This window comes from Barbatula barbatula (assembly GCF_947034865.1).
Source record: "Barbatula barbatula genome assembly, chromosome: 2".
Taxonomy (NCBI): Eukaryota; Metazoa; Chordata; class Actinopteri; order Cypriniformes; family Nemacheilidae; genus Barbatula; species Barbatula barbatula.
Window position 1 is genome coordinate 19749829 of NC_136767.1, and position 12077 is coordinate 19761905.

General features: G+C 36.0%; 1 protein-coding gene across 2 annotated transcripts; it reads right to left on the reverse strand.

Annotated features, from left to right (window-relative positions):
- Window positions 1-3972: 3972 nt before the first annotated feature.
- Window positions 3973-10338, reverse strand: f11r.1 (F11 receptor, tandem duplicate 1). 2 transcript variants are annotated; one of them, XM_079479800.1, is made up of 9 exons: window positions 10063-10338; window positions 6993-7052; window positions 6601-6717; window positions 6363-6503; window positions 5924-6126; window positions 5677-5776; window positions 5363-5482; window positions 4845-4902; window positions 3973-4662 (listed from the first exon to the last, which is right to left on the reverse strand). In XM_079479800.1, coding segments are annotated over exons 1-8 (786 nt in total). In that variant the 5' UTR covers window positions 10106-10338; the 3' UTR covers window positions 3973-4662; window positions 4845-4900. The 2 variants fall into 2 exon arrangements, with proteins under 2 accessions (XP_079335926.1, XP_079335925.1); XM_079479799.1 differs by having other exon boundaries at window positions 4845-5252; window positions 5375-5482; window positions 10063-10287.
- Window positions 10339-12077: the final 1739 nt, after the last annotated feature.

Sequence of the window (12077 nt, forward strand, 5' to 3'; positions counted from 1 at the left end):
TATTGTTCTTCTTTATTTACTCTATACACTACATTTGACATTGACGTTTTAACTCCTGTCTGCAAACAAAAAATGGGTTATAAATGTGAGCCTTGATGTATTTTAAATGTATAAAAGAAAAACATTTAATGAGTAAATGTGATTACTTTTATTTGATCATTTTATGTAACAAATTTTGTTCGATCTAATTTACATGGAGCACGTAATTCCACTCATTTTCACAGATCTGCGAAACCTGTAGCGGACCTTTACTGCCCCACCGTGGTCACATTGGGGACGTTTTCTATGATGCTTTTATTGAGGAATTGTCGTGAACCTACATATTTTCTGGATATGTATCAATGCAAGGGAATTTAGAATTTTCAATGCAAAATTTTAAATAAAAACAGTTTTGAAAATCATATGACGCAATTCATGAACATATAGTCATGTGTGGCATTTATCTTTTGATACTGATGTACTGTTGTTCGAAGTAAGCAAGACCGAAGTCTCACTAACCATCACTGAAGGCTGTTCAACAACAACATTAAACTGTGCTGAGCAGACCCAAATTGAGATTTTGCCATTTGTTGAATTTTGATTCTTCTACATGATTATAAATTCAGTAGTTTTCATATCAGAGCACAGTCATCACACAAAACAAGTTAAGCGCAGAAATTATGGACTAAAATATTGATATTCATGAGGATAATTGAAGATAGAATATAAGGCAATGTTTAAAGCTGTTTACATTTTGATAATTAATGTAGGCCTAAACTAGAATGCAATAGAATGTACATGTTTATATATAAAGGGAAAGGAAGATTATTTCCTGAATGAGAAACATTTTCGGTATCATGTCATGTAAAATAAACCTGGACACACACACCCTAATCAACAAAAACCTTAACAGCATATTGAGATTTTAATTGTTAATAACCCACAATTACAATTTATTTAAATTATTTGCTCTGTCTCTAAAACGCTTCAAATTCCTCCTGACAACCAGTTGCTGATTGGTAGATATGATACAGGGTGGTAGTATTAGGGAATTTGCTGAAGCAGCAGTTCTGTCAGAGAGATGCATCTCAAAGATTAGGATAAAAATGTGTAAGTAGACCTTACAAAGCATGTATATGGTTTCTTAATTGTTTTAAACATGTTATTCTACAGGAATGATGCTCGAGATTCTTGGAGTACGCTAGATATATTGTAAAATTCATGTGTAAAATTTGCCTAATTGCAAAAGTTATTAACTTATGACAGTATACAGTGCAGTGCATTATTAGAAAAAGTACAACCGCAGAACATTCTGTATTACTTTGACGTCCATTAGCTGTGCTGTGGTTACTTGTGTATTTAAGTGATTATCTGAACTTCCCATCTTCTGTCCCAGTTTATGTGCACACAGTATTCACCGCTTGTTGTGGCTTGCTGTGAGAATGAATGTATTTGTATTATGTTATAACATTTCTCATCAATCTAAGATAAGTAACATTCCCAGTACTTTTTAATGGAATAGAAATATGCTCCCCACTTTTACAACAAAATAATTCAGCCATTGTAAGGCATAGTATTAATCTTGTTCATCACAGATTTTTTTAATGGCCAAAACAGATTTGAGTTGTGTGCCAAATTAACAAAGCCTCTAACCTTTCAGACGTTTTTGTGTATGAAGAAAAGTCATAAATAAGTCAGGTGACTTCGAATAAATTTGAAATAGTTTAAATCCATCACTCTTACACACACACACAAACCACATAATACTAATCAAACTTACTTCTTGAATATCCTTTTTTATGTGCAAAACAGAGGAATGTGCATCCAAAGAGAGTGCTGAAAGCCGCCTGACAGTGAAAATATCGATTAAACTCGTTAGTTTGTTTTGTTTTTCGCATATAACGTATTCTCATCGCCTAAAAAATTCAATTGAGCCACTAAGAACAGATGGACAAATTTAACGATGTCTTTAGAACTTTTCTGGACCTTGACAACATAACCATGATGTCTATGAGGAGGCCTGGAAATCGAATTACTCTGACCGTTGCTGAATAAGCCATCATTTTTTCTAGCAACATGTTTTTATTAATACCACTTGGCTTGCCATCAAAGTAGACAAATGCCTGAGAGCCTTTAAAATCTTTGAACAACCATTCTACTCTTGTGGATGGTCCAAGTCAGCATAGTGGGAACATTTCATGTCCAATCCTAAAATGAAAACAGTTGACTACACATTCTTATGCAAGTCAGCAGCAACAGCTTTTCAGATACGTAGGCTATCTTTATTTTTTGAACCACTACACAAATGACTATTCTTCAATGCAAATACTAAGAAGGCACCACATACAATATTTCCATTTGGATAGCATCTATTTGCATTTACAGAAACAAAGAAAAGCAACATACCTTCATTATCTTTCACCTTCAGGAAAGGATTACCTACATCAATTGAAAAAGCATCCGAGCCACAGAACGAGAACGATTCAAACCTTAGATCGGTAACTAAGTAAATTTTCACAGGAATTTGCAGGACGAGAGAGAGAGGAACAGAAGCCAGGAAAGGACTATGAGCCAGGACTTGAACTCGGGTCACCCGAAGCACTACTATGCAACATGTTGCTTTATACTCCAGTGGGTAACAAGCACTAGCGGAATGTTGTTTTTGTCGCTGTAGAGAGCCAGTCTCCTTTTTAAAATGATATAAAGGGACACATATTTAATATATGTATTGGTTAAGTATTAATACTCACAGGCTCAGAGTTTAGAGTTTGAATTAATCTGATACACAATACTAAATCAATTAATTTAACTTTAAATAGTTACAACAGACTGAAAACTGGTGAAGAACTTGACATGATACAAATTTTACCTGTGGCTGAAATAGAGAGGAACACCCAAGCGATGGTCAACATATACAGTCTGAAACATGTGTCTTTGTGTCATTAAAACTTAACAAAACCTTGTGTCTGACAATACAAGACACGATAAGAAAACCAGGAAAGTTTAAACAAAACAGTACCCTGCTCAACTACACTCTGTACATCATTATCTCATTCACAAACCACACCATTGTTTTGGATCAGAATTGTCACATTTTAAACTTTAGACTGACACTTATCACATGACACATTATGGAAAAGCTTTATCATAATTATATATGGTTTATTCTGTAAGTCATTTGCCACCCTGTGAAACAGTTTATGGCATCTGCAAATACCTAACTCCACTAATCCATGGTAAACTGTAGTCTTCTTGGATACAAAGGCAACAAACAGTTTAATACACAAAGTACACAGTATTTCTGACACTCTCTTCATTGGGTGCATTGCGTTCAACATTTTTCCCTTTATTTTCTACTTGTTTATTGCCATGTTGCATTTAGGCTCAATCCGTACATTCATTCAGTGAACAACATGCCTTGATTCCTGAAGTAGACAAAAACACTGGCAAAAGATAGAACCAGACCAAATCATATATAAATGTATAAGAATGCAATACAAAACAATATACAGTTAATACCATAAGATTCATCTTCCTTGGCTCTCATATGGGCCTGTGATATACATCAAGTAGAAGTTGTTTTAAGTTCCTATTTCAATGCACTGCTTATCACATTGTGCATCTCTGATGACGTTTAGTTATTTCCAACGATTTTGAACAAATTGACAGGCCTGCATACTTTGAAAGTTTAGGTAAGCTTCATAGTACTGCAAACACATTATTGTAAATATTCCACAAACGTACATACCTGTATATATTTATAATGTAAACTTTTACTGTAAATATTATATTGTATTTGTATCATCTTTACTTTTCTTTTTTACTTTGCCTTACAGGCATTTCAATGTAGGCTATATTTGGTCATCGACATGTACTCATCCAAACAAAGGTTCTCTGATCAATCCACCTGTTGAACTACAGAGACCTCTGCACGCTGGAATCTTGTTTCCAAATGTGTTTGATAAAAAGTATTCAACATTTATATGGCTTGAATAATTTCCGTAGTTTTTATTTATTTGAAGAATAGGATCAAGTCATACATTAAAACTACAATCAAAGTAGAAAACAGTCTATCAATGTGATGTATTTGTTCTCAGAAGAGCAATTTACAGTAGAAAAGCATCTCTGTTCAGTGAAGTCATTCCTAAAAGTCTATCTAAAATCCCATTAAAAGGAGAGTGTATTTACATTTCAAGCAGTAAGTATAAAACATTTTAAAAATATACACACACACACACACACACACAGGCATTCCTGAAAATATTACCAGGAAAGTAAACAAACCATATGAAGTACAGCAAGCTTATATTAAGGGAAATGCAGATTTTTTGTAGTTCCTTCTTCAGGTTTTGGGAAACAGCCTTGTCATGTAAAATATACTCAGGCTCACACACATAACCGAACAGCATATAATGAAAACGAATCACATTATCAATAGGTTGCTAATTAACCCTTTAAGCACATTTTTAGGTCTAAACACATCATCATACTTCAATAAATTATCTTTATCACTTCTCAAATTCTGGAAAACACGGTTCAGATACAAAAACACAAGTTTGTGCTAGCTCTTACACACATCCAAATATCCCAAGCAAAAAAACTTGATCTAAGCAATACATCTTCACGTTCCCACAGGAGTAGTCAAGGCTACACAACAAATGATGATTTCTGTCTGAATTCCCGCTAAAACAGAAAAAAATAATTACTAAATAAATACACGACATTTGTACCAGTTCCACTATTTTTCTGGTAGATTAGAATGCAAGAGTAGATTAAATGCACACATCGTTAATCTTGTAACATTTTTCGGCTAGGAAAATTCATTTTGTAGTTTATTATGAAAGATAATTTTAAGATGAACTTACATCCCCATCATCCACATCTTCTGTTCGTGGTTGTGTATAGACTGCTGCTTTCGGCTTCCTGAGAGAGAGAGAATTTATATCATTACATTTTATACAATTTCTAAATCCAAGTACTAAGTTTATGAATCTGACAGTCAGTTTCGAGGGAAATACTTTTGATGCTAAACCATAGTCGCATTCCAATTGATAAAATATGTTCAGTGGGGTTCAACCCTGGGCCTTGATTTTTCACGCTTAACAGAGTAAACCACTCATATATTGTCCATGCTTTGTGCACAAATATTAGAAACAAAATACAAAATTATGTAATTGATGATAAATAAAATGATGTTGCCACGCAAAGATATTTTTGGACAAATACTGTAAATGTGTGCCAAATAAACAAAACCTCTTACCTTTCAGCCACTTCTGTAAAGACAGGGAAAAACACAAATGAATCAGATCTGTTTGGATAAATAATAAAACTATTCTCATTCTCGCTCTCGCTCTCTCTCTCTCTCCCTCCCTCACACACACACACACAAACTTACTTGGTAGATATCCTTTTTTGTTGGCATACCAGAGTCCAAAGAGGAGCAGCCCTACTGCCAGCAAAGCCACAATAACACCAGCAACAATGCCACCAACATTTAAATCACCTAAAATAAATAAAACAAAAACATCCATTAGACAAATGACAGACAGCTGTTTAGAGGACCGTGTAGTTGATTTAGATAATTATTCTCTTAATGAATATTTTTCATTTAGTCAGATTCAAATTTGTGCACTTTCTGAATTCCTGCAGTGGTAACACTGTGTACCTGTAGTTCATTTTTATGACAGCGTTACTTACGGACATCCATTTGTACCGTATTACCGCGCTGAGCACCTTCACTATTAACAGCCTCACAGTAATATGAACCGATATCCATCCTAGACACAGTTGGGAACTCCTGACCAGATACAAAAAAAAAGCATTTAACAATTTACCTGCCGCGTGCAAAAATCTGTTTCATTCTTACTGATGTTAATAGATCAGTGACATTCTTAAATTGACGAAGTTTTGAAAATGATGTTCCAGAAACATTCCACTTACTCACCAGGTTACCATTGAACGTGTTTATCTTGTATGTGAGGTTCTTAAAATCGGGGAATTTGCTTGGATCCTCAGGGAGAGGAGAACCGTTTTTGTACCATTTATAGGTGGGTGGGGGGGAGCCGACCAGATCGACACAGGTCAGCAGGGCATTACTTCCAGTTGTCAATGATGAAGGAATTCTGGATATAGGCTTGGCAGGAGGCACTGCAAAGAGCAATGGGAATTTACAAGGCTGCTTGGTGTCTCATGCATAAATTATTCAAAACCATATGTTGTACTGCCCAAGATCAGTATGAAAATGCATTCACACTTAAACTAAACCATCTAAATAAAGTCTGCAATAATATCAAAAATGTTTTCTAATAATATAAGAGCCACAACACTTTATTTGTGTATGCAAGCATCAAACACTAACTGGAAGGAAGAAAATTTAAATTTACCAAGAACTGTAAGCTTGATGGTCTTCTCAGCATACCCTCCGTTGCCAAACACCTCACAGTCATAGTCTCCTGTATCTGCTGGAGTCACCTTGATAAGCCTAAGTCCTCCATCATACACAGTGACACGACCTTGGTATTTTTCTAATGAAATGAAAAAGATGTACATCGCATATCATTGGAAGGACACAATAATAAACCAGATGAGAGCTAATAACAGCTGTACATTTCTAATTCTTACCAATCGGCTTGCCATCAAAATAGACGAATGACTGTGAGCCTTTTATATCTTTGAACTTCCATTCTATTCTGGGGGATGATCCAAACGTAGCAGAGTAGGTACATTTCATGTCCACCCCTAAAATAAAAACACGTTTAGTAGGCTGAATCTGATTTGTAACCCTTTAGTTTTTTGCTCATCAACACACACATTCATGGAGAGACGATCTAAAAAAGACTTCTTGTTGCCCCAAAAGTTCTCTAGTACATCAAGATTTAAGATGTATCCTTATTTTCTGAACCAAAACACAAATTACAATTCTTGAAGTCAAAAACTAAGAAAGCCACATTCTTTCATACATCATTTACATTTGGCTTTATTTGCATTTACACAGAGACAAAACGGCAATTTACCTTCATTCTCTTTCACCTTTAGTGCAGGATTACCAACATCAACCGAAAAGTCACACAAGCCTGTAGACAGAAAAAAATGTAAACTTAGTTGTCACTAATAAACACAAAAATACACATTAAACAGACACATAACACATTTATATACACACACAAGTTTATACTGTATTGCTTTTGTTGCTTCAGAGACCGTACACATGCATGCACATACACAGGTAAGAAAATATGTCGCGTTAACCACCTGAAAAGGCAGCTGGGTATAGTTTCTGATGTTCCAATTCGATTCCGATTCACAAGTTCTCGGTTCTATTTGAGTCAATGATTATCGATTTAATACAAATCCTATAGATATTTCTAAATATAGATCAGTAAATATCAGATTACTATGGTTAATTTAAAAGTGAAATGAAAAGCCACAAATCTGTATATTAAACTTTAAACACACTTATTGTTAGCGATATTAACGTATATTGAAACATCAGGGTTATTGTACATTTAAGCTTCAGTATGACAAACAAATTAGCTGTAAAGAAAGGCTGCAATCATATGAACCGCTGCCTTTTATGTGAAGATTATGTTAAATTCAAAGACACCCACACAGCCATGTTAATTAAACAAATAATCCACGATATATATGCTCCCTGTTGTAACATCCACCCACTGTAAAAGGAAAAGTGAAAACTAGTGGATAGTAGTAGCAATAACATTCACGTTAATGAATGTTCAGTGCTTGCAATGCTTGAAAGTACTTCTGCTCATGATAAATTCATTTCAGTTGTTACATATGTTGTCAGTAGTTTTTTAAATATTAAAGGTCAAGTGTGTAATTTTTGGGATGATCTATTGATAGAAATGCAGTACAATATACATAACTATGTCTTCAGAGGTGTATAAAGACCGTACACAATGAAGCGTTATGTTTTCATGACCTTAGAATGAGCTATTTCTATCTACATGCAAGGCAGGTCCCCTTGCATGCAATTGGCCATGTTCTGTCAGCCGTCAGTGTTTCGTAAGGGAGGAGGAGGGGTGTAGTGAGTGGTTGGTTGCAATTCGCAACATTGTCGCCAGATATTACTGACTGGACCTTTAAAATACTATGACTTCGCTTCAGCACCATAGCCAACAATACATTTTCTCAGTTACAAGGCCTTACTGTGGCTATCAGAATATAAAATAAATGGCCTGATAAAACATTAGATTGATTGTTAAAATATATTATTTATTTTAAAAAGTACTGTCCGGACCGCCACTGGCAAAAAAATATAGAGACCCCCCAAAGCTGTAAACATAGGGCAGTGGTTGACGACCTTTGTGACCCAAAGAGCAATTTCAGACCTCTACAATTTTTGTCTGGAGCCGCAAAATATATGTAACCTTTAAATTACTATAACACAGGTTATGCATGTAAGGTAGTAGTTACACAGTTGTATAGTGCGATTTTTATTGTATTTAGATTTTAGCAATTTATAAATGTTTGTCCCTGGCAATAAATGTGACTGCTGCAATAGGATAGTAGTGTTGCGGTGTTGCACACGCTGCTTTAGTTTAGTAACCCGTGTCTGCCTAGAGCTGAGGAGGAAATGACACAGCACTGTAGTGCTCCATCACTCCCCCTCTCTGAGACCCTCTTAGCTGGTGGAGTAAGAATCATATGATGTTTCCTCTAATCTCCAAATTGGCCAAGAGATACTTGTGTATTCCTGGCACAAGTGTCTCTGCTGAGAGCGTTTTCTACCGCAGCAGATAGTCACTGCAGCACACTTGCATATAGTCAGGAGCACACTTGCATCCGAACATGTTGACCAGCTTCTGTTCTTACACAAGAACTTGCAAATGCATGGCAGTGCAAATGTTTAACTATTGAGGGCTCATGTGCATGACAACATTTTAGCCTATTTTGTATTTTTTATGTTAGAGTAATCCATAGGTTTAGGTTTAAGTGCACCAGTCGGGTATTCCTCACCTACTGTTTTATGAAGATCGAGGTTTCGGACATAGGCCTACTATTTGTTGGCCTACTGCTTTTTGCGTACTATATAGTATGAACATTGGCGATTTCGGTTTCAGCCACACTTCAATCACACTTAAACAGAGATTAAATTTTGCACAAATCTGTCATGTAAACCTGGATACTGTGACACTGTTGAATCATTTTGTGAAGCGAACGCTAATATTTAATTACATGAAAACCGACTGTGGGCAATGTTTACTAAATTAGTATGAAGGAATTTATAAACAATAACATGTAGTCAATGTAACACATCCGTTTTATTAATATAATTCATGTCTTTTGCTTTCTTCTAACATCAAGTTATTAGCCATTTTCTGTCATTCTGAAACTGTTTCTATGTGGATGACCGATGAGCAAACACACGATAATCGAATACACGTAATGACACGACGCACCTGTTTATCGGGCAGCGTGAGATGCGGGCGCCATGAGTGGTATAGTCTACAAGAGATTCGAGTCTACTAATATTTAATCCACAGCACAAGTGACTGAGATTGTTGTATGTTTTATAACAAAAATCCTAGAGTTTAGTCTACTAAAATAAACTATTGTTAACTGTGCTTCCTGGTTTCGCTCGGGTTTCGGATGGGGGATGGGCAAACGTGGAAATACAGGTTCCCAAGGTGATACCACCGAGGCGCGTAAACATCCCTTTCACATTTAACCAAACGCAATTTTTACTGTTATTACACAAAAAGTTAACGAAGCAGTTAACGTATTTAATGTTTAATTTATAGCGTATCTCAATTTAATCGATTCAAATAACGAGTCGCAGATGTGTTCCCATAATCCTCTTTCAACGAGTGAATCGATTCCAAAAACGATTTGTTACGGAGTGGACAACTTTTGGTCGCTGTATTACATTTTACAAAGAAGAGGAATTAATCAAATAGGCAAGAACAATTTAAGAATATTTAACTGTTAAAAAATACACAATATGACAAATACAAAAAAGTAAACAACAGACAACTTTCAAGCTCATCGTGTATATCGAAAATTTGCATAATAAAATAAAAAAATAAACATTTCCGAAATGTTAAAGCAACACGTTGAGCTTACCTGTGGCTGCAATTGAGAAGAACACAAATGCGTAGGTCAACATATCCACTCTTAACACGCTTAACCCAAAATACGCGTTTCTCTTATTTTTATTTTTAAATACGTTGTGTAAACTTTTAACGAGATGTGTATTTACTAGGCCCTAAAAAACCGAGCTCTTCAGTCAAGATATCCCAGATGGTTGAAACTAAACGCCCTTCCGTGTGATACTCTTTTACCTGTTCTGGTGTGATTGGTTAGATGTGTAAAACCTGACCCTCCCCTGTATGACGTAGCGAAAGTCAACGCAAAATCGAGGACTTTTATGTGAATTCTACAAGTGCTTTTATAACTTTGCTTATCCCCTAGCAAACATTTCATTTTTTTATTTATTTTGCCATTCTTTTTTATTCAATATACATGGGGGTGTTCCAGAAATCTGGTAACGTGGCATACACAGGTACGTTTAAGTTAGCTGATAACTTTCGGTTCCAAAAACGGAGAAAACTTTCAGGGTGTGTAAGTACCCATAGCAACTTGCTCTATGAAGATAACCTGCTATGTTCCAGGGTTAGTTAATTTTAAGGAAAAGATTACTAAGCTTTGGGGTTGATTGCGCATGTGTGCGCTTTTAATGAGCGTCAAGTGGGCGTGGAAGCACAGACAAGAGGCTTGTTTGAGATGAGCAAAATCTGCGCAGAACCGATCACCGGTGATCACCGCGAGCTGCATGCCGGTTAGAAAAGTGTCCGAGTTACGTCCGCCTTGCTCTGATGTCATGCTGACGTGTGCAAAAAAACTCTCGCGACGGCGAGGCGGCTGTGTCGGATTGAGCAGTCGAGCGCAGTTGCTCTCCTCCGACTGCGCTATTCAAAAGCATGATGGGAAACGACTGACTGACGACACAGCTGATGCATTTTCTCTTTATTCTAAGAATTAAATTACCCATCTGTTTATTTATATTTACATGCAAACGAAACAAAAACAAAACACGCCCAGTGAAGTTAAGAATTAGGACATGCTTTTATTTTATATTTCTCTTCAATAGAATTCTTCCTTGTTGTAATTTTCACTTTATTCTATTGTATGTTTGTGTGAATTAATAAATTAATCCATTAAAAATATACATGCACACATACATATCTAAATGGACTGTTTAGTCATTATGCCTCATCTTTGTGTGGTTTCATCTGAGAAATGTCTGGGTCTTAAAACAAGGGAAGAAATTCTGAAGAATGTTTGCTACAAAACAGCTTTGACTTGCATGGTATGGAAAAATCCTATGGACGTGAAATGGTGGCAGAAATCTGCTTGTTATTAAATATTATAAACATTTGTTATGACCTCTGTCTCTCAAAAGCAACTTGCAATTTTCTTCATTTACCATTTGTTCATACAATCCTTGAAAATGTCTTACATGTTGTTGTGTAAGCTGTTAATTTGGACATTATTTCACAGTACATTCTGTGATTATTATTGTAACCATCTTCATGTAAAAACAGTGGTATTTCGATTACATCCACTTCGTCTGCGATAAAAAAAAACGCGAACGCGATCTCCTCCACTGTTCACGTTTACAAGCGACACAACAGCGAGATTCACGAAGTGTCCTACTTCAAAGGTCTTTTTTGACTCCTCCCCTTACTGCAGCCGCCTACTCTCACCTACATTTCAGGCGAGGCAAGGCGTATCTCAAACAAGCCTAAGCACACCTTAAAATCCCCACCAGTTAAAGTATGTTAATACTGAAGGATATTAACTGTAGCGCAATTGCATATCATCACCCTTGTCCACTACACCGCGATGCGACAAGAGACATCGCATCGCGCCTGTCGCGTCCGGTGACACGGTGTTATTATGATGCGTTGTGTCAAAGACAGTTGTGGCAAAGATTCTAGGAGCCACTCAATGGAAACGGGAATATGTTGCATAATATTCACATAAGCTATTTACATTCTAATTATAACGAAGTCTATTTACATAATTACATACTTTTCATACTGACTATGTTCCTTGAAATATATTTGATCTCAAGC

Bases quoted from the DNA above. Each gene is read 5' to 3' on its own strand.
- f11r.1 (XM_079479799.1), bottom strand. From the start codon at position 10,105: ATGTTGACCTACGCATTTGTGTTCTTCTCAATTGCAGCCACAG. The intron at 5,777-5,923 runs GTGAGTAAGTGG...GTATCTGGTCAG, and splicing joins ACACGTTCAATGGTAACCTG to GAGTTCCCAACTGTGTCTAG. The intron at 5,483-5,676 runs GTAAGTAACGCT...TATTTATTTTAG, and splicing joins TACGGTACAAATGGATGTCC to GTGATTTAAATGTTGGTGGC.